Source organism: Panulirus ornatus, chromosome 47, assembly GCF_036320965.1.
Source record: "Panulirus ornatus isolate Po-2019 chromosome 47, ASM3632096v1, whole genome shotgun sequence".
Lineage (NCBI taxonomy): Eukaryota > Metazoa > Arthropoda > Malacostraca > Decapoda > Palinuridae > Panulirus > Panulirus ornatus.
In genome coordinates this window covers 19,552,321-19,575,704 of record NC_092270.1, presented here as the reverse complement: position 1 = coordinate 19,575,704, position 23,384 = coordinate 19,552,321, and the positions used below count along the sequence as shown (strand labels likewise).

The window sequence follows — 23,384 nt, the reverse complement described above, 5'->3', positions numbered from 1 at the left end:
CCAGGCACTACGACACACACAGTGGCTCGGGGAGGAGGAAGAAGACTGGCATATGGTGTATATTCCTCCCTTCTTTCTCAGACTCGCGTGCTTTCCACCATGCCAACTCACAATTAAGACCTCACCCACTCTCACTTAACATAGAGACCGTCAATTTTTCTAAAAAAAAATATATATCAAAATAACATTCACTCCCCGGGAAAAATTTTTTGGGGCGCTCGAGAGCTTTAAACCACACAACAGACCCACTCTGAGGCCATGTTTGTTTTAAATGCTTTTAAAATCCCTGGACCAATCACAGGCAACCCTGGCCAACAACAGAGCCCATGTACTCAAATATTGTCAATTATAGTAGGAGAAAACGCCATCTCACGTACATAAAACAATAATGTGTGTCATTATGATTTAATAATCGTCTTTTAGGTCAGTATCTGAGAGGTTATGAGTGATTCTAGTGATAAATAGAGGTGTGGGTAATTTTAGAAAATAGAGAATCTGCCAGTGTATCGGGAGCAACGATCCCGGTGGTGCTGCCCACACCCGCCAACGTCACCCATCTCTCGCTAACACCATTTTTCCCGTTTTCTTCTACTGCTATGTCATAAGAATTATGAATGTTATATGATGATTATATTATTAGATTTAAATGAAAAGATACCATTAATTTATAGTCTAAAAAATAGAAATTGTGCTTTGCACTTCAACGCATGTAAAGCATACCATGTTCAATATTAAAATGGAAGACTTTGAGATAAGTGAAAAGTTTTCGGAATATTTCTATATAAAAATGTTATTTATCATATCCTCATACTGATTTAATTCAATAAGAATTGACATATTTTCTATTCATCGAAAGAGAACCACACTATACGCTCTCCTTCTGTTGTTGTCGTGTTTGGTTATTTACCTTCGTATATCAAAAGTCATGGTAAGACTACACACTTTCCCCCTTTCCCAATTTCTAGCCAATATTTGATATTCTGGATGACTTGACTCGCCAGAGCCAAAGGGGAAATGACCACCATGATAATGGCTTCGGTTCTATTTAGTACACACGACCACAAGTGATGCCGGTGGAGAGAAATGTGAATTGGGCCTTTATAATATTACGTTAGGGTTTCCTTGCCTGGAATGGAGTCCTGGTGTGCTTGTGAGGTGAACTGGTACATTGTAGTGGTGCACACCTTCCTCCTATGATCAGTCGTCGTGTTAGATATATATATGGTAGGCCTAAAGGACAGGGAAAAGGAAAATAGCCAGAGTTACTGTGGACCATAACCCAGGCTAAAGGTGGCTGATCGTGATTATATTAATCAGTGGTTGAGATTCACCTTAATATTGCGGCCATATTGATTTATGTGTAGAATTATAGCCATATGGCCGAGGTGATGGTGGAGAGTAGGTTAGGATTGGGATCAATACTTTTTTTACGGGATTAATTACGTTGGTGGGGGCTATGAAGGTTAAGGGGGCAGGTATGGGGCCCATTGGTCAGGTTTCAGTTTAGGGGCTTGGAAGAAACTTACGTTAATGGACTTTTATTGTTAAGAGTAATTTAGACTTAATGAGCATGATTTGATGTGATTTTAATTCTACTTTAGTAATGGGGTAGTGGGGAGGGCTATGGTCTTGAGGAAAAATGGGTTATAAAAGGAAGCGAAACCGATCTAGAAAAGAGAAAATCTATTGAGTCTTTATTTAAAGTCCCTGTAGGAACCTAAGTTTCCCTAAAGTATTATGTTATTTGAAATGTATGTAAATAAAATGAGATGTTTTAATTCAGTTATTGGCAGGTTTGGTTGCTGTGTTCAGTGAGTGTGTTCCGAGTCACTCGCAGCCTCCAACTAGGACAGTAGATGATGATGATATAATGAATATCTGTTGTCGATGAGACTGAAAAATAGGATAAATTCCAGGCTATAGTTAAAAGTAGGAAAGGTTTAATGGGTTCATTTGCTTTGAAATGGTGCCTAAACTTTTGTCGACTATATTTTATTAATCGTAGCCCACCGTAATGTCATTTATCAATGTGAAATATAGATATTGTCCTAACTAGTATTCTCATAGCCCATAGAACTTTTATTGAGTACAGGGAGGTTATTAACATGCAGTACTTTCAAATCTAAAGGTTTTTGTGTGGTGCCCCTAAACTGGAATTTCAACTTACTTTTCGGTGTTAGAGTCATGATATCCTTGTTTTAAGGGCAGAGGTGTTCACTTACCATATGATGGAGAACGTTTGTTAAAGGTGATTGTCTCCAACAGGTTGAATTGAAAATTTTGCTTGTTACTTTGAGTAACATCGTCTGGCATTGGAAATCAAGAGTTAGTAAAAAATGTACTTATGATACTGTAGAGGACATAGTCAAGTAAGAAAGTTTTTGTGTATTTCAATAGTTTAATAGTTTATTGTATATGTTTTTATTGTTTTACGATATCAAACCTGATGATGTGATGCGTATTATACTGTACTTCCCCAGTCGCTGAAAGATGGTTGTTTTTCAAGTGAATAAATAACTTTCTTTTTAGATGAAAAATATGTATATTAATAACTAAGAATAAGTGATATAGCTCTTAGTTTACCTCAGGAGAAATAGCAAACTTCTAGTAAGATTGCTATGATAAGTTAACGATAAACACAATGCTGTTTGGTGTTGACATGGCTCGCCATGCGACGCTTAGCTCTGTTTTATATTAGCACAAGCCCCACCTGCTACTGATGCCTTTTATATAATTACCCATGTTTCACACGTCTCCATTGCTTTTAGAGACGTGTATATAGTTTCATTGTAAGATTTATAGTTTGATTTTTTATGGTTTTAGTTTATTGATAAGACCTGACAGCACACCCTCAGTGTCCTGTAAACTTTTTGTGAACATAACAATAACATGGAACTAAAACATCACATTTGTTCTCATAACTTCAAAAACAAGTGAAATTTTGGATGCTAATTAGAGATGGGTGAGATTTTCATTAGCTTTGTTAATATATGCAGGTACTTTACAGTACTTTACCCTACATTTTCTCATATCTTCGTAGCTCTTGTGTGTTGGTGATGAAATGTTAGAGGAAAATATGTGGTGTGAGATGGTTTGATTGAGTAAGTAATGAAAGGATAAGAGAGATGTGAGGTAATAGAAAGTGTATTGTTGAGAGAGCTGAAAAGGGTATACTGAAATGGTTTGGACCTATGGAGAGAATGTGTGAGGAAAGGTTGGCAAAGATGATATAAGAAGTGGAAGGAACAAGGAGAATGGGAGACCAAATTGGAGATGGAGTGATAAAGATTTTGAGCGAGTGGGGCAAAAAGCATGCATGGGATAAAATGAATTAGAATGATGTGTTGTACAGGGGTCAACATGCTGATAATGGACTACACTATGGCATGTGAAGTGTCCAGGGTAAACCATGGAAAGGTCTGTGGGGCTTGGTTGTGGATAGGGAGCTGTGGTTTCCGTGCATTACACGTAACATCTAGAGATGGATGCGAGCAAATGTGGTCTTTGTTCTTAATGCTACCTTGCTAATGTGGGGAGTGGTAACTAAGTATGAAAAGAAGTATACAGGAGGTGTTACTGGACTGTACCTGCTTAAGATTACTCCATGAGTGCAGCCGTGGAATGCATGAGCCAGCACAAAGGGTTACCAGAATTCTTTTGTAGATATTGGTCTTGGGATAATTATGAATTGATAAGTATATACAGGTTGGTCCATTTGTATCTGACACGTTTTATTTTTCAAATCTTTAATGGATGGCTGTAAATTTGCATGAGCGGGCATTGGAATGTGTCCTCAAAATTTTAAGGTAGAGATGTGGGATTAGGATAATTTCTCAATTCTACACTGTGTTATAAGGCTACCTGGATCCTTAGAGAGTGATCTGTTCCAGATTTTTTCTATCTAGGGATCGATAAAGAGCAAAAGTTGCCAGACATCCAGGATGTAGAGACGAACTGTAAATCTGAATTAATGGAGACATGGTTGCTACTAGTGGAGGTACACTGATGAAAGTAATGAGTAATGTAATTGTTTGATTTAGGGAATGCATTATTTTTGAACGAACAGCATTGATAGAAACTTAGAGTATGACAGTATCCCTCGTTGCATTTTATGGTGGTATTTTGAAATCTTACATTTCATTTTTGTAATATATTGCAAAAGTAAATGAGTGATATATGAATAGCCCTTGCTGTATATGAAAGGAAAGACTGAAAAAACTTATCTTCAAAGTGCTTGCTGGAGTTGGAATAGATTTCTGATAACTGCAATGACTTGTTGATGTTGGAAACAAAAATGCGCCCCTGCAGGAAATGATTACCGAAGTTTCTTTGCCAAACTTTGGAGAGAAAAAATTGAATCTACTGGAGAGCCAAAGCAATCATATGGTAATAATATCAACAAAAAATCACACCAGTGGACTTTGTCGCAGTTAACAGAACTCCATAACACTTGCTTATCACTTTAAAAGGTTTGGATAGGTGTGGTTTCTTTGTTATGAATTTTGTTTTCCTCTACCAAAGAATGATAACAACTCAAGCCTAACATATACTTCTTTGTTGATTATATTTTTTGGTGGTATGGCAGAAAAAAACTGTTGGCAATAAAAATGATGTCGATGGCTTCATTTCAATTACTAATAGTAGAACTCTCTTACACCAGTAGTGATCACTTAAAGAATTCAAGGTTAGATAAGGCTTTTGGGGCTAGTTTTGTTGCTGTATTAAAGCTGGCTGCTTTTGTACCGTCACCCTTAGCGAAACAATGTGACACTCAGCATTCTGCAGCATCACTTGACTACTGTGTGGCCATTGGAAACTGAAGGGTGGGCTGTTTTGATAACTGTTTCTTCCCCTACTTGAAGCTTTGGAATTTTCAGCCCTCTCATGTCTTTCCCAATAAGTTTATCTATATTGTAAAAGACAGGTTTGTCACTCCCTCCAGAATCCATAAATACTTTTCTTTGTCTCTTCTTTTCCCTTTCATACTCCTCTCTATATTTCAGTTAAGGCCTATCCTTGATGTGGATTTTTGTCCATGACTGGAGAAAATAGTATGTAGTTTAAGGAATTATTAACGAACAGAAAATTCAGTCTAGCAACAGACTTCAGTATGTCTCATGAAAAAACTGTTTTATTTGATGTCTTATAGGAAATCGTATTAACTATATTACTGTTTATGATAATGATATCAGACGTAGACAGACAGCTGAAAGGAAAGTATAAAGAAGATGGTTTACTTGGTACTTTAGGGTTGGTAGAATGAAGGAGTCGAATAAGACAAAGTGCAGAAAGATTTAAGTGTGATATACAGAGAGCAAGAAAAGTTCTTGATGAAATTCCATGAATGATAATTGGAACAAGTATATCATTGAAGATGGAATTGTATAATAATGATGTCTTACAAGGATCCAACAGGAAATAAAACTGATAGTGAGAAATTTTCAAAGATCTTGTCAAGGTTAATGAAAAGCTGGAATTTAAAGTTCACATTAGGCATTATGAAGTCAGTTAATGAGTAGCTTGGTAACAAAGGCTTTCCCTACAATAGATATAAAGCTGATGAACTTATGTTTACATAATTAGTAATGTTTTTTAATGCTGCTGCTGTATTGTATGGCCACCAACTAAGCATACTGAAAATGATGAATGAAGAGATTTCACAAACACTTGTCATGTAAGTCTGAAGTGAGTTGAACGCATGAATGAACATGATTTGTGAAGATAGATTCAAATGTATAGTTGTGAAAGAAGAGAAAGATTTATTATAATTTATACAACAGATAGAAAATTAAAACATCCTGTAGGATTTAGAAATTTCACTATTAAAGAAGCAGAAAAATTCAGTTCTAGAATTCTGTGGCATACATCAAAAGAGCACCAAAAAAAATCTTTGAGAGCCCAGCAAGAAAATCAAGAGGCTCTTTAGTGGTATGCCCAACAAAATGATTAATGTATAAGGAGTTTGTAGTTAGAGCTCTTAGAGAAAACTAACAGATGGCGACAAAATTTTTTTTAATTGAATCCAAATATAAACAGCTATACATTAGTGGTTATGGCAACAGAAAACAGCAGTATCTAGAAAAGCAGGATGTTTTGCAATTGCCATATACAAGCCCCACTCCATTGCAAAATCATGTCATGTGTACTTTCTTGTTTCATTTAGGCGTAGGGATTTTCACTTATTTCTTATTTAAAGTACAGCAAGAGACATTGTTTTCTGAATGAATTTTGTATTGTTCCTTTGGCTTGCAGGATGTGTTTTTGATGGTTAGGAGGAAGAAGACCACTATCTTCACAGATGCTAAGGAGACGACAACAGTAAGGGAATTAAAGAAGATCATTCAGGGTAAGCAGTAATTTTTTTCATCAGTATTTCAAAAGAGCTACATAATATGCAATTAATATTTTGGGGGTATTGTACTGTGTTTCTTGGTCATAATGAAGTGTTATAGTATTGTACTTGCATATGAATTTTAGAGCCACCAAGACTCAGCTTTTATGAAGCATGAATTGATTGTACTGGAATATTTATTGTACACCATTTGTGCATAGTATATCTTTACCTTGACTAAAGTGATTTGTAAGAAGGAAGGAATGCAAAGCTTGGTTTCACTTTACCCCATACTTTTGGTTTTGTTACTTGGATCATCCTTGCTATTCGCTCTTCCATCTTCTCCATGTACCTGAACTATTTTAGCATATCCTGGTTGACCTTCTCAGTCAGACTGTGCTCAGTAAAACCTCTCATAGAGTGTTAGTTCTTACACAGTTAGTGAGCCTCACACCAATATCAATTACCAGGCATTTGATTTGCAGCACATCCACCCTCTTTCTCTCCTTTGGATTCATGGCTCAAGTCTTGCACACTTACAGCAATGTTGGGATGAATTTACTGTATTGTCAAATGTACCATTGTTGCCCTCACAGACATTTGATCTTTCTGTCCTTTAAAAGTCCTTATGATTCTGCATCCAAGGGCATCATTTCACCTGAAATATTGAACAATGAAATTGGAAAACTATCATGATATCATTCATTTGGTGTGTTGTGGGGATGTAATTTAAAGAAAATATTTGCCAGATGTCTTAATAAGATGCAGTAGAAGTAAATATTGTACTCATCCAATACTGAAGCACGCGTGCAGCATTTTTCATCACTTGACTGCGGACAGAAAACTAGTATTCATACCTTTTTTAATGCAAGATTTTACTTATGGAAAATACTGCAAAATTAGCTGTACAGTTTATCATGACAATTACAAATCCTCAACCAAGCATTCAGTTTCTTTTTATGCGTACTTGCTCTCCCGTTTTAGCAAGATAGTATCAGTAACAAATGATTGACCTTATTTTCACACAGCCACTCTCTTGCTGTCATGTATAATGCACTGACACCAGCATCTACTATCCACATCCAGGCTTGATGGATTACTTCATGGTTGACTGTGACTGCTTTATATGCCATAGTTCAGCACATTGACAGCACATCAGCTATTATTTGACGTGTCTAATTTTTTTCATAGATAATTATCTAAAAGTTTTCATAATTGTTCTGCAACTTTATTATGGTTGCAAGTATGTGTATGATAGCTGAATTATAATTTTATTATGTTTTTTCAGATAGCTGAATTATAATTTTATTATGTTTTTCCAGAATTTCAGTTCTGTATAGCTAGCATATTTCATCTGCCGTAATGCAGTACATCCTTTTCAATCACAGTTTCTTGAAAATACCATACTTAAGAGTAACTTGACAATTACAGTTAAGCTGGAGGAGTAACACTAATTATCAAACTACAGTGGTTGAGTTTCTGCACAATATGAGTTTGAAAGATTGTTAATGATATGTAAACAAGTATGGTAAAAGATCTATAGCACTGCATTTTTGCGGTACCTGAGAAAGCTTTTTCTAGTAATTTCGTGTTGTCTTTGATGTTGTGCATCAGTGTTTCCATAATTGTAGGTTATGCTGATGATTGTAATGCTAATGTGTTTGAAGATGTAGACAATGCCTCAGGTTCATCTGAGCAGTCTTGTAAATTGCAAGAAGCTTACATGGTAAAGGATTCTTCAGTGGTCTGTTGGAATGTGACGAGTTTTGCCGTTTAAAAACCTCATACTAGAGTTTTGTCTCAAAGTGTACATTCTTTTCAAATTCACAAGTTCTGAAGAATAGCACTTCCAAATTGTGGACTTTACTTAAGTCAGTCTCAAGCAGTCTCACATACTGTCTTCCTTCTTGTTGATTCCATATTTTCTTGAAAATAAGCAAATGGGTTGAAAATAAAAGTTTGGGAAATCAGCTTGTAGATGAAAAGCAAATGGGACACAAAATGAAAGGGGGTTGCCCGAGTAATGATTGTTTGTGAATTCCTGTGATGGTAATGTCATTACCTTTGCATTAAAAGTTTATCGTGTTCATTCATGTTTAGTTTGTGAAAATCAACTGCTCATACTGCTAGTGATATTTTTGGTATTGTGGCTTATAGGTTGAAATATCACTTTTTGTTTCATAGATTTCAGTGTTGAGTCTAGAGAAAGTGAGAAAGTAGATAAAATCAACAAAAAGTTATCCCCTGCCCCCAGTGTCTGTATATATCTAGCCATAGTGGAGTGACATGTTTTCCTCAATATGAATGTACAATTTAGCATTACTTGTTTATTTATCGATAATTGCCACAGGGCCTCTTTCAAAGAGGTTCTGCAGCTCTAAGGCTGCACTACATCCACCTGCAGGGCAATAGTGTACTCCTTTGGAGTGCGTTCTTTGTTGAGACTGCCAGAACTCTTTACTTGTGTAACCTCCAGCTGGCATAGGCTGGTAACATCCAGTTTAGTTATATGATTTACTGGTACATTGGTCTGTGCCAGTAACACCCAATTTAGTTATATTATTACTGGGACATTGGTTGTAAGAGTGCTGGTATGTTGCAAGTACATGCCTAATTTTATACTACACTCAAAAGATCAGATTTTATCCCCAAAAAATCTGTGTTGATATTTGATAACTGGCATTTTGGAAATGGTTGGATGTCTGGTATCCTGCTATTTGGCAGACTTACTGTCCATCCCATTCCTTCTGTATAGCAGAAGGCACAAGAAAGATAGCTGATATAGTCAGTGGTATAGATGGATTGATGTAGGGAATTAATTAGGGGTAGGATGTTTCTGAAGAAGATGCTAAAGAAATGATTGTGGACCAGATGTGATGGAAGCAATGTGTATTTTGGAAGTGGTATGAATAAAGATGTTGGTCATACTTGACTATCTATTTATATCTCTGATGCCCATTTCCACCAGGAACTCCCTCCCATCAAGGGATGGCCATAGCAAAAGAGTCCCCTAATCCCTGTCCTTACATTTCTCCCTCTCATACACCATTCCATGCACTGTTCCACCACTTCTCCCCCTCCAGTATTCTTCACCTCTTATTTCCCCATGTCACATGTGGTCTTCCTTTCACACCAACCCCTTTAATTGTACTATGATACAGTTTCATATAGACTTCCCATCTTGCATTCTTTCCATATGCCTAGCCCACATCAAATAGAACATTTCACTTCTCCACCACTCCACAATTCAATCCCTTTACATTCCCTGACTTCCACATCTCATACACTCCCTCATTTCCATTTCATCTAAGTCATTCCATGTCCATGTTTTGGCTGAACAGATCAGGGTTGGGAGGACTATGTTGTCCCTTAATCCTCTCTCTACTTCCATACTTAAACTACCCATCATTATTCTGTTAAGGGACCCACTTACTCTTCTATCCTGTACTGCTCTCTCCCCTATCTCTCCTGCATCGTCAGACTCACCCAAGACAGCTTCTGAATACTCAAGTTCTCTCAGTCTTTCTACTTCCATATCTTAAACACAGTTAAGTACACTTTCTTCTTTCACTTTATATGGTTTTGGAAAATCTATACTTTTGCTCTGTTTCCTTTCAAACACCATAACTTTACTTTTACTTGCATTCACCTTCAGTTGCCTTTGCTTACACAGATCATGAAACATGCTTACCATCATCTGCAACTTCTTTTCACTCTCAACAAACAGCATGGTATCATATGTAAACAGGCTTGCCACTCTCCACCATACCTCATCTCAACACTTTCATCAGAGGACCCCCTTTCCCTAGTATTGTTTTCATCTCTTATTGCTCCATCCATATATGTATTCATAAGTTATGGTGACATTACACAGCCCTGCTTCACACCCACATGTATACTGAAACTCGCTCAGCTCACCATCCATGCTTACATATGCATTTGCTCCTTGTCTTACTTAACAAATCTGCATAGTTATTTTTGTGAGCAAGTAAGGAACAATTTTGTAAGTGTGGAAGACCACATTTCTTTTTATCACACTGTGCATGGTATGAGGGTGTGTGTAAGTGAGTTCAAAGGCTACTTTTACCTAAACTACCCGTTGAAATTGGAAATGTAGCGACAATAATAGATGGTGTATTTTATTTGTTTGTATTTCACAGGCATAATGAAAGTCGAACCAGAAAATCAACAGCTTATGAATGAGCGGGGAACAGAAATATTTGAAGATGACAAACAACTTAGTGATTACAATCTCTCAGCTCAGACAGCTCGGGCACAAAGTCCTGCTACTGTTGCACTTGTATTCAGGTAAGTATAATGTTTAATGAATAATTCTTGCATGTGATGATAAGCTGTGGATATTTTTATTATTATTATTATTTTTTTTTACATATCCGCCATTTCCTGCATTAACAAGGTAGCCCTAAGAACAGAGGACTGAGCCTTTGAGGGAATATCCTCACTTGGCCCCCTTCTCTGCTCCTTCTTTTGGAAAATCAAAAACAAGAAGGGAGGATATCCAGCCCCCCACTCCCTCCCTTCTATGACACAAGGAATACGTTGGAAGTGTTCTTCTCTTTCCCCAGGGTTATTATTATTTTTTCAGCTGGTGGCTGAGTTTGGTAAAGTGTGTGAAAGAAGAAAGTTAAGAGGAAATGTGAAGCAGAGCAATGTAATTAGGTACAGTAGGGTTGAGGGTCAAGTCAATTGGGAGGTAAGTTTGAATGGAGAAAAACTGGAGGAAGTAAAGTGTTTTAGATATCTGGGAGTGGATCTGGCAGCGGATGGAACCATGGAAGCGGAAGTGGATCATAGGGTGTGGGAGGGGGCAAAAATCCTGGGAGCCTTGAAGAATGTGTGGAAGTCGAGAACATTATCTCGGAAAGCAAAAATGGGTATGTTTGAAGGAATAGTGGTTCCAACAATGTTGTATGGTTGCGAGGCGTGGGCTATGGATAGAGTTGTGCGCAGGAGGATGGATGTGCTGGAAATGAGATGTTTGAGGACAATGTGTGGTGTGAGGTGGTTTGATCGAGTAAGTAACGTAAGGGTAAGAGAGATGTGTGGAAATAAAAAGAGCGTGGTTGAGAGAGCAGAAGAGGGTGTTTTGAAATGGTTTGGGCACATGGAGAGAATGAGTGAGGAAAGATTGACCAAGAGGATATATATGTCAGAGGTGGAGGGAACGAGGAGAAGTGGGAGACCAAATTGGAGATGGAAAGATGGAGTGAAAAAGATTTTGTGTGATCGGGGCCTGAACATGCAGGAGGGTGAAAGGAGGGCAAGGAATAGAGTGAATTGGATCGATGTGGTATACCGGGGTTGACGTGCTGTCAGTGGATTGAATCAGGGCATGTGAAGCATCTGGGGTAAACCATGGAAAGCTGTGTAGGTATGTATATTTGCGTGTGTGGACGTGTATGTATATACATGTGTATGGGGGTGGGTTGGGCCATTTCTTTCGTCTGTTTCCTTTCGCTACCTCGCAAACGCGGGAGACAGCGGCAAAAAAAAATATATTATTATTATTATTATTGTTATTATTATTATTGTTGTTGTTATTATTGTCTCTGGGGATAAGCAAGAAAGAGTACTACCCACATATTCCCTGCATGTCATAGGAGGTGACTAAGAGGGATGGGAGCAGGTGGCTGGAAAGCCTCCCTTTCTGTATTACTTTCCAGATGAGGGAATATAAAAAGGAGCAAAGCGAGGAATTTTTCCTCTTATGGTCTTTTACGTGTTCTTGACATTAGTGTTCTCATGTGGATGTATGAAAATGTACATTACTATTAGGTTTTTATTGGAGTTAGGAGAGAAAGAATTCAATGTCCTTATTCCATGCATATTGTAAAAGATAACTAAGAGGGGTAGGATCATGGGGCCAGAAATTCTTCTGCCTCAAGTATTTACAAATTTTTAAAGATAGAACAGAAGGCTCTGGGGTAGGGTAGAAGAAATTCAACCTCCATATTCCATGTGCATCATAGAAGACACTTAAGAGGGGCAGGAGTATCGGGCTAGAAATTGCCCTGCCCCAGGTATTTAAAAGTTTCTAAAAGATAAAACAGAAGAAGGTTCTGACTGGGGTGTCTGAATGTGTGGATGTAACCAAGATGAGAAGAAAGGAGAGGTAGGTCTTATGTTTGAGCAAAGGAACCTGGATGTTCTGGCTCAGAGTGAAACAAAACTCAAGAGTAAAAGAGAAAATGGTTTGGAAATGTCTAAGGGTAAAGTCATGGGTGAAGCAGTAGTAGTACCGCTGAAGCAGGAGTTGTGGGACTGCGTAAAAGAGTGTAAGGAAGTGAGCTCCAGAGTGGCATGGGTATTAATGAAAGTGGATTGCAAAAGATGAGTGATGAATGGTGTTTATGCACTAGGTGTTTGCTTTAAGGAATGTGTGTGAGACATACTTTTTGAGAAAGAGAGGGATTTGAATGTGGCATTTATTGATCTAGAAAAAGCATATGATAGGGATGCCTTGTGCTTGGTCTTATGAATATATGGTGTAGGAGAAACAGAAGTTTTTAATAGTTGTGTAAGACTATTGTTTGATTAGGTACAGAGGAGGGTGAGTGGTTGCAGGGGTGTGTGATATCATCTTGGCTTTTACTTTGTTTATAGATAGGGTGTTGAGGGAGATGAATGCAAGGATCTTGGAGAAGGATGTGAGTATGCTGTCTGTTGGGAGTGAGGGAGCCTTGGAAGGGAGCCAGTTGTTGTTTACTGATGAAACTGTACTGGTGGCATATTTGTGTGAGACAGCAGAAGTTGGTGTCTTAGTTAAGGAGTGTGTGTGAAAGAAGGAAGTTGAGAGTAAATGGGAACAAAAGCAAGGTTATTAGGTTTAGCAGAGCAGTAAAGCTGGTTAGTTGGGGTGGAAGTTTTAAGGGAGAAAATTTGGAAGTGAAGTATTTTAGATACTTGGAAGTGGACATCACAGGGAATGGGACTATAGTAGTGGAAGTGAGTCATAGGGTGGGTGATGGGGGTGAAGGTTGTGGGAGCTTTAAGGAACGTATGGAAAGAGAGGTAGTTATCTTAGAGGGCAAAAATGCGTATGTTTAAAGGTATAGTAGTCCAAACAATGTTGAATAGGTGCAAGGCCTGGCCTGTAGATGAGAATGTGTGGAGTAGGGTGGGTTGTTTGGAAATGAAATGTTTGAGGACAGTACATTAGGTGGTAGGTTGTTAACAACAGCCGCCTAGGGTGGTACTACTGTCCTGACTGAGGAGTGTTGAAGTGGTGCCCAGAACCATCTTACACTATATCAGGATTGATGGTCTTACTTTCTTTCTTATCAGAATGGGACTTCTGGGCTAGTCCTACCATCCTCTTACAAGTATCACACACGTAATCAAACCTTGCTCATTATTACTTTTTCATGTAAGCACTCTTACCAATTCCTGTCTGTTCAAACATAAGTATCATTGTGACAGAGTCAGTCAGATCTATGGCCCTTAGTCCCTGGCAGTTTTGGGTGCTAAGAATCTCTGGGTTTCTGCCTGACTCTACTGCCAATGAGAGGGAGAGCTCTGGCAGTATTAGTATCGGCCCCTCCCACGTCCTTTCCCCCTCTGTGAGACCTTCCTGTTTTTCTATTTACTATACTAACATTCATGTTCTCTCTAGTAACCTCTCCTCAGTTGAACACCATCTGTCTAGTACCTCTCCAAATATCTTACTTCTCTCTTAGACACAGTAGTATAATCTTCTCACTAGTCCCTCTTTCACGTCTAACTATAACCTCCACTCACGATTCTGGTTCAAAGGTGGTGTTTGTGCTTATTCCAACATAAACAAATGTTGACTTTCCAGACTTTCATGTTATGTGGCCCAGAGTCTGTCTCCCTACTACCACACTTGTCCATTTCACCTGTTGCCATCCTAATTTTACAAATTTTGTATTCTTCAACTGTTTAAACTCATACCATGAGACTGTGATATCCTTTCCCCTACAAGCCGAGATCCTCTACCTCAGGGGATTTCAACATTCATCATAGGGAATGGATTCCTCCCATACAGATGGTGAAGGAATCGAAACCTTCATTCTCCATTCTCAATGATGTACAGCAAATTTTCTCCTATCCTATCCATACACCTGACCGCTGTGACCACACTTGTAATATTCTGGATTTGTTTTTCACTTCTAGTCCATCTTGCTGTAAATACACAATCTTGCTTCTAATTGGTTCATTTGATCACACTCTCATAAATGTATCTATTCCAGTGGTGCCTCCCCAACAGCTGCCCCTGCTAAGCGTAAATACTGGCACCTGAACAAAGCTGACTGGAATAACTTGTGTAACTTCTTTTCTGACTTGCCTTGGGAAAATTACTGTAGCTTATGTGGTGATGCTTCTGTCTCCGACAAATGCATAACAGAGGAGATTATTTTTGCGGGAATGGAAGCATTTATCCCCTCTTCCTCCAAGATACTTCTTCATCCAATCCTATCTCAGCCATTCCTGTTCTGAGGCCACTCAGATGAGGGATCATGCATATTGAGTTTGGAAACTCTCCTTCCTTTGGTTTCCATTCAGCTTTTATCACTGACCATAATTACTGCAAGCATGTTATCCATTGAGGCAAAGTGTTCCTTTACTCAAAGGAAGTGCAATAACCTCTCCTCATTATCCACTGATAGGTCTTTCTGATCTTTAACTCAGGGCATATCTAACAAATTCTGTCACTCTACATTTCCCTCACTTTTGTTCTAATTTTAGTTTTAATTTTACTATAGCTGTCTCTCCCATTGACAAAGCAAATCTCTTTGGTTCCCATTTCTCCTCAAACTCCACCTTGGATGTCTCTAATATTCCTTCATCCCCTGATCCTCCTCAATAATCCTATGCCTCTTCTTGTAATCTTTTTTCGGACTGTCCAAAAAGCATTTCTTTATCTGGACACAAGTCTTACAAGCAAGGCTTATGGTCCTGATGGTATCCATCCTTGTGTAATGAAAGTGTGTGCCTCTGTGCTTGCTCGTGTGTTTTGTTTGTTTAAAAACCAAAAGTTTTCCTTCTGCTTGGAAACATGCTTTGATACATCCCATCCCTAAGAAGGGTGATCATTCTGACCCCTCTAACTATCATCCTATTGTTCTGACATCTACCATTTCCAAAGTCTTTGAATCCCTCCTCAACTCCCATATCCTTAGACACCTAAAAAATCACAGTCTTCTCTCTGATCACCAGTGTGGCTTCCGTAAGGGGAGATCTGCTGGTGATATACTTTCGTATCTTGCTAATGTCTGGTCATCATCCCTAAAAGATTTTGGGAAGTCATATGTAGTTGCTCTTGACATATCTAAGGCTTTTGACAGGATGTGGCATTAGGGGGTCTCATCTCTTAAGCTCCCCTCTTTTGGCATCCCTTCCTCACTTTGCTCCTTCAGATCTAGCTTCCTCTCTGGCCAGTCTGTGTCTGTGGTTGTTGATGGATCAGCCTTCCCCCCCTCTTCTCCATCAACAGCGGTTTCCCTCCTGTCCTCAGCTTTTTTTCTCCTTTTTTCAACAATTTCCTTTCCACAAGCAATCCAGTGCACTCATATGCTGATAACTCAACACTGCATTCATCCACATCCTTCAATTCTGCTCCCTCTTCTCTCATTCGTTCTGCATCTTATCTTGACACAGCTTTCTCAATAAACTTAGACAGGATATCTCATGGGGTAGACAAAATCTTGTTAAGTTTAATGCCTCCAGGACCCAATTTCTACCCATCTTTCTATCAAACACTCACAACTCTTGTCTCTCCTTTGATGGTTCTGTAATTTTTTCTCAACTCAATGAACATCTTGGTACTACTGTAACATCCACTCTTTCTTGGAAACCCCACATTACGGGAATAGCTAAGTCTGCCCTTGAGAAACTGGTTGTCCTGTTTGTATGTCGCAACTTCTCATGTGACCAGTTGCTTCGTTTATACAAGGGATTTGTTTGTCCTTGTATGGAACACTGCTTTCACATTTGGAGTGGTTCTAGCTCTGAATCCTTACTTGACAGAGTTGAGTCGAAAGCGGTCCATATTATAAACTGTCCTGGGGTAACTTCCAAACTTGTCCTACACTGCAATGTTCGTTCACTTACCCTCTTCAATAGGTTTTACTTTGGTTTTTGCACCTGAGAGCTGGTTGCTTGTGTTTCTCCACCACTAGCTAGACCACACAGTACTCAGCAAGCTGCTGTGTCACATTATCATGTGGCCATTGGCAACTCAAGGATGGGCCATTTTCATACCTGCTTCTTTCCCTACACATGGAAGCTTTGGAATTTTCTACCTTCTCAAGTCTTTCCCAGTAACTATGACCTATCTATTTCAAGACAGGTCTTTCTACTCAAAAGTTCATAAATTCTTTCCCTTGTCTTTTCTTTTTCCATTTCATAATTCTCTCTTTATTTCAATTAAGGCCTGGCCTTGATGTGGACTTCTGTCCATGACTGGAGTAGTAAAAGAGCAGGAGAGATATTTAGTTGTAAGAAGAGTGTATAAGAGGTATAAGTTTGTTGAGTATTCCTGGTAAATTATATGGGAGGGTATTGATTGAGAGGGTGAAGGCATGTACAGAGCATCAGATTGGGGAAGAGCAGTGTGGTTTCAGAAGTGGTAGAGGATGTGTGGATCAGGTGTTTGCTTTGAAGAATGTATGTGAGAAATACTTAGAAAAGCAAATGGATTTGTATGTAGCATTTATGGATCTGGAGAAGGCATATGATAGTTGATAGAGATGCTCTGTGGAAGGTATTAAGAGTATATGGTGTGGGAGGCAAGTTGTTAGAAGCAGTGAAAAGTTTTTATCAAGGATGTAAGGCATGTGTACATGTAGGAAGAGAGGAAAGTGATTGGTTCTCAGTGAATGTAGGTTTGCGGTAGGGGTGTGTGATGTCTCCATGGTTGTTTAATTTGTTTATGGATGGGGTTGTTAGGGAGGTGAATGCAAGAGTTTTGGAAAGAGGGGCAAGTATGAAGTCTGTTGGGGATGAGAGAGCTTGGGAAGTGAGTCAGTTGTTGTTCGCTGATGATACATCGCTGGTGGCTGATTCATGTGAGAAACTGCAGAAGCTGGTGACTGAGTTTGGTAAAGTGTGTGAAAGAAGAAAGTTAAGAGTAAATGTGAATAAGAGCAAGGTTATTAGGTACAGTAGGGTTGAGGGTCAAGTCAATTGGGAGGTGAGTTTGAATGGAGAAAAACTGGGGGAAGTGAAGTGTTTTAGATATCTAGGAGTGGATCTGGCAGCGGATGGAACCATGGAAGCGGAAGTGGATCATAGGGTGGGGGAGGGGGCGAAAATTCTGGGAGCCTTGAAGAATGTGTGGAAGTCGAGAACATTATCTCGGAAAGCAAAAATGGGTATGTTTGAAGGAATGGTGGTTCCAACAATGTTGTATGGTTGCGAGGCGTGGGCTATGGATAGAGTTGTGCGCAGGAGGATGGATGTGCTGGAAATGAGATGTTTGAGGACAATGTGTGGTGTGAGGTGGTTTGATCGAGTAAGTAACGTAAGGGTAAGAGAGATGTGTGGAAATAAAAAGAGCGTGGTTGAGAGAGCAGAAGAGGGTGTTTTGAAATGGTTTGGTCACATGGAGAGAATGAGTGAGGAAAGATTGACCAAGAGGATATATGTGTCGGAGGTGGAGGGAACGAGGAGAAGAGGGAGACCAAATTGGAGGTGGAAAGATGGAGTGAAAAAGATTTTGTGTGATCGGGGCCTGAACATGCAGGAGGGTGAAAGGAGGGCAAGGAATAGAGTGAATTGGAGCGATGTGGTATACCGGGGTTGACGTGCTGTCAGTGGATTGAATCAAGGCATGTGAAGCGTCTGAGGTAAACCATGGAAAGCTGTGTAGGTATGTATATTTGCGTGTGTGGACGTATGTATATACATGTGTATGGGGGTGGGTTGGGCCATTTCTTTCGTCTGTTTCCTTGCGCTACCTCGCAAACGCGGGAGACAGCAAAAAAAAAAAAAAAGAAGAGTGTACTTGAGAGAGCTGAAGGTGTGCTGAAATGTTTGTATATATGGAGAGAATGAGTAAGGAGAGTTTGACAGAGAGGAGGTATGTGTCAGAAGTGGAGGGGAAAAGGAGAAGCGGGAGACTAGACTGGAGATGGATGAATGGAGTGAAAATGATTTTGGGTGCTCAGAGCCTGAACATGTGGAGCATGAAAGTCTTGCACGGGAAAGAGTGAATGAGAGTGAAGTGCTGTTAATTGACTGAAGCAGGATATATGAAGCAGGTGGGAGAAACCATAGAAAGGTGGATGTGGTGTGTGGTTTTGGTGCATCACACATGAAAGCTAGAGAAAGGGCATGAGCAAATGAGGCCTATCATCATCTGTTCCTGGCACTGTCTTGCTAACCTGGGAAACAGCAAACAAGCATGTAATATAATTTTTATTATTCATTTTATTTATTTTTTCATACATATTCACTGTTTGCTGCATTAGCGAGGTAGCACCATGGATAACACATTGATACCAGAGTTTCCTAAACGCAACTAGGCCCTACAGACCTTTCTCTGATTTTTCTTAATTGCTACATGTGCCCCAGTTCAGCCTGTCCCTTCTTGTTTACCACTCCACTCCATTTAGCTCTATCCCATACATGCCTCATACCCTCCTGCATGTCCATTCCCCTTTCATATAAGGAAGTGTTTAATGGAAAACACATCTTTACTCAAAATGATAGTTACCTCTTCTAATACTGCATGCAACCACCCACTCCCACAAAAAAAAAAAAAAATCAGTAACAATAATTTTAATTTTCATATCAGATGAAAGGGAGCCTAATAATCACATGAGTGCTGGTTTCTCTGTTGGGTATTTTTAACTTGCATTCCATCTGTACCTATATTCACATTGCTTCGTACTGTAAGAACTCTTGTTTATATGAAGGGAAAAGTAATTCACTTTTTATATTACCTTTACCTTTATTGTGATTTTATAGAGGTAATGCCTGATATTCCAATTCATTTGGCTTTTATAATATTGAAAAGATGAATATATTTCCATTTACATATATTTGTTAAAAGGAGTCAGTGTGTGAACTACTGGCTTTCTGTCCACAAACATACAATCTTTCTCTTTCACACATAACACTTGACAACACTTAGCTCAAACAGCTCATTCTTCGTAACTCTAGATTTTCCTGTGGTGAGCACTATGTGCTGTACCTGCCTTTTGGCAAAATGATAGGAACAATAGAAAGAAGGTAGGAACATTGAGGGTAGGAGCATTAGGTAGTAGCAGTAGGTAGGAACATTAGGCAGGAGCTTTAGGCACAAGAAATTAGTAGAAACATTAGGTTGGAGCCTCAGCAAACATCGCACTAGAGTTTCCCCTCTGCCAGTGGCCTGTTAAGGATGAGGTACTAAAGGCTAAGAAGCGGCACTGAAATTCACTAGTTATGGAGACTCTGTTGCTGTGGCCACTCCCTTGAGGGAGTTCCAGGAGGGAACAGGCATCAGTGATATAGATAGTCAGCGTGTGGATTAATCAAGAACATCAGTGATATAGATAGTCAGTGTGTGGATTAATCAAGAACATCAGTGATATAGTCAGTGTGTGGATTAATCAAGAACATTAGTGATATAGATAGTGTGGATTAATCAAGAACATTAGTGATATAGATAGATAGTGTGGATTAATCAAGAACATTAGTGATATAGATAGTGTGGATTAATCAAGAACATTAGTGATATAGATAGATAGTGTGGATTAATCAAGAACATTAGTGATATAGATAGATAGTATGGATTAATCAAGAACATCAGTGATGTAGATAGTCAGTGTGTGGATTAATCAAGAAAATTTTTTTTTAAGATTTTTCTTCCACAGAGGATTGTAACTGCGTTAAAACATTATTTATTTATCTTATCCAGTGTATGGGTTAGGGTCTGTTGTATTACATTATACAGTGATAAATTATGAAACAAACATAATGATATTTCATTTTTGATTATCTTGCACAGGCAGGAAAATGGGGAGTTTGAGAAATTGGATATCACTCCTCTCTCTTCACCACCTGAGCTGCCAGAAGTGATGAAGCCCCAAGAACCACAGACACATGAACTTAATTGAGGTTCATTACTCCACCACAAGGGATGTTACGTCTTCCTTTCAATTTGTTTGGCCTATGTTAAAAGTTTCTTCATATAGAGGAAAGCAAAATATTGAAAGTTCAAACTTAAGTTAACAATTACAACTTATGTTAATTGTTGACATTGCTTCCCATGGCCTGTCAATTGAATTTTGCCTTTTTTTCAAAACTGATATGAATGAGAAAATATTTGTTTTGCAGCTATATCTTTTACCTCAAAAGTTTTTTATAGAACATCCTACATAAATGTTTGGTTCTTTCATGCCTCCCTTATAGGTGAGTTATATGTTCTCAATGCAATCAAGGTACATCATCATCTATTCACGTTTATTGGAAGATCGCATTGTAACCTAAACAGATCTCTCTAAGAAGATAGCCTTAAATTGCTCATATGTGATTATCATATTAACAGACTTGCAATACGTATTTTAATCCAGCCTAGTCTGGTTGTTTAGGAGAATTACCACTGGAAAATATTGACCTCATTATAATTGTTAACTATTATTGAGGGTAAGTATCCTTTTCTTTTATTGTTATTCAAAAGAGTTACTTATAACAGATGGTTCTTGGGATTATTATTATTAGTTGATATAACTGTATAGGTATTTTGTACCATCTGTTTTTTTTTTTTATTGATTTAATATGTTCTGCACCTTCAAAAACATATCTCAATAGAAGGATTCTATGGCATATGTTTTCAGCAAACCTGAACCAAACATCAAATTTTCATAAAGGCAAAGTTTTCAAGATCGTCAGTGATTTTTTAAACACATGAAATGTTGAAGTTTTAGTTGAAAGTGCTGGAAGAAGATTCCATACACTTAAGCTGCTGTGGGTGTTATTAAAAGGCTTATTCAACAAAGAAAGGTCAGAAGAGTCATCTACCGTGATCACAGAGTATGTCTCTAGATATTCACTTCTTGTTCCTTATATGTAGCACATTGAACACTTCAATAGTGATCCTACTTGCCAGGAAGTTATTGTGTGAGACAAATTATACATCCATCATAAAGTATGTTTCCTACAAATTTGTGTTGTATCTAGACAGATTTACGATATCATGAAACTAATGAGGGGAATCTTGTGTACCATCTAACCTGTATATATTATTCTGCCTAACAGTGGTTTAGTAGTCAGTATGATGGAGAAATGCAGTTTATTTGTTAGAATGTATATGATGAAGTGCATATTAAACTTACCTGTAGTTCATCATGTAAATTCTGTTTAAGTTCTTCAAAGGAACAATGAGCAAAGTGACCTAAAAACAGGCTGTCTTTTTGTTGGAAAAGTGACACATCAAGTTCCATAAGCCAGTGTCTTGAGCGATAAGCCTGATGTGATTCAGTGCCTGTTCTCACACATGTAATTGACTTTCGTAATCAGGAGGAGGATGGGTTAAATTATTACAGAGTCTGCTTACTAATCTACAGTCATTAGCTTTTTCAAGACCTGCCTGGCTTGCAAGATTTTGCAGTTATTCAAACATTGGATCAAGAGAACAAAGTATGAATTGTTTAACGAGTTGCATTGTGTTCGTAATGTGTCCAGTTTGTTGATTTTCTTTACTTACAAGGTTTCACTGTGTCACCAATGAGATTCACAAATGGTATGAAATAATCTTAAAAGTATATTACTCAGACATCATATGGCATAAATCTCATGCTTCGATAAATGTAGCATTTTCTTTTTGTTGTTGTTGTTGAACATAAAGCAGTCATGATTGTCATGTTGAATGACGATAATGCCGATGAAGATTACAGAATAGGAAAATACAGTATTATTGTATTCATGATCATATTACTTCATAATTTTTATTATTACATCAAAGATCGTTTTGGACTGTAGTGTTTTCATACTGTACAATATGAGGTTTCTTTGTGTATATAATGTATTCACTGAATATTTATTTCATGGCAGTGTGAACATGCCACATCAGAGATTTAAGTCTTACAGTTACATAATGTTAGCCACAGTTCCAGCTTGCCCTTCTAAATAATAAAGACTAATTATGCGTCACATTGAACAGGGTATCTCAGTAGTTTGGACTCTCTGACAGAATTTAATGTTTGCCTTTAATTCAGAAAATGTTCATATCACATATCATGAACTGTATTAGAAATACCCATGAGTACTCTATACTCATTAGTATGTTAATGTCACTTTATGACATGCATTTTGAACAACTGGTGGACTGAAGGTAAATAATGAATTCTGTTAAGGATTCCAGAATTTTGAGACACCTCGTACAATCATTATGTACTAGAACATTCTTTGAATCATGCATGATGTTTCCCGGACAGCAGTTCTTTGCAAATGACACATAACCAATCCTGCTGTATTTTGATATCTTGAGTAGGATACTTCAGTTTGTCTTACCAGTTTGTCTACAAAGCTTCAGTGGATTAAATGCACGTACAGCTCAGCCATTGCATCAATGACTGAAGTTTTTCATAACCAGAATTTAAGGACAGTGCAAACTGAAGTATCATACTGTCTCGCACTATTTTGGGTTGTAATTGGTATCTAAATGCCAAGTACTTCCCAAATCATAATGACATGTTTAAAAAAGGTAACATTTAATGTGATAATTCATAAATCCTGAAAAAGTGTAATATAATTATTATTAAAGTGAATTTTCAAAAGAACATAATTTTTTTTTACTGAATCTCCCATTAATCAGTCCCAGCGTCTGTACTGTATCCAGACATGTCATCTCTTTGGATACATACCTTACTTGGTGTTTTGAGTTGAAAGAACAGTTTAATTCTCCTTGATAAGGTTAATTTTCTCACATACATTCTTCAAAGCAAACACTTGATCCACGCATCCTTTACCTGGGAGTGTACATGGCAGCAAATGGAACCATAGAAATAGAAGTAGTCATAGGGTGGGTGAGGGGGCAAAGAATGTATGGAAAGAGATCATTTTCTGGGAGGGCAAGGGCAAAAAT

General features: G+C 38.2%; 1 protein-coding gene across 2 annotated transcripts; it reads left to right on the top strand.

Moving 5' to 3' along the window:
* The first annotated feature begins 867 nt into the window (after nucleotides 1-867).
* Nucleotides 868-23,076, top strand: EloB (elongin B). Of its 2 annotated transcripts, none has more exons than XM_071689896.1 (4): nucleotides 868-928; nucleotides 6,253-6,346; nucleotides 10,492-10,639; nucleotides 20,307-23,076. In XM_071689896.1, the coding sequence occupies exons 1-4, from the start codon at nucleotides 926-928 to the stop codon at nucleotides 20,413-20,415; spliced, it is 354 nt and encodes a 117-aa protein (XP_071545997.1). In that variant the 5' UTR covers nucleotides 868-925; the 3' UTR covers nucleotides 20,416-23,076. The 2 variants fall into 2 exon arrangements, with proteins under 2 accessions (XP_071545997.1, XP_071545998.1); XM_071689897.1 differs by lacking the exon at nucleotides 868-928 and adding an exon at nucleotides 2,265-2,369.
* The last annotated feature ends 308 nt before the right edge of the window (nucleotides 23,077-23,384 follow it).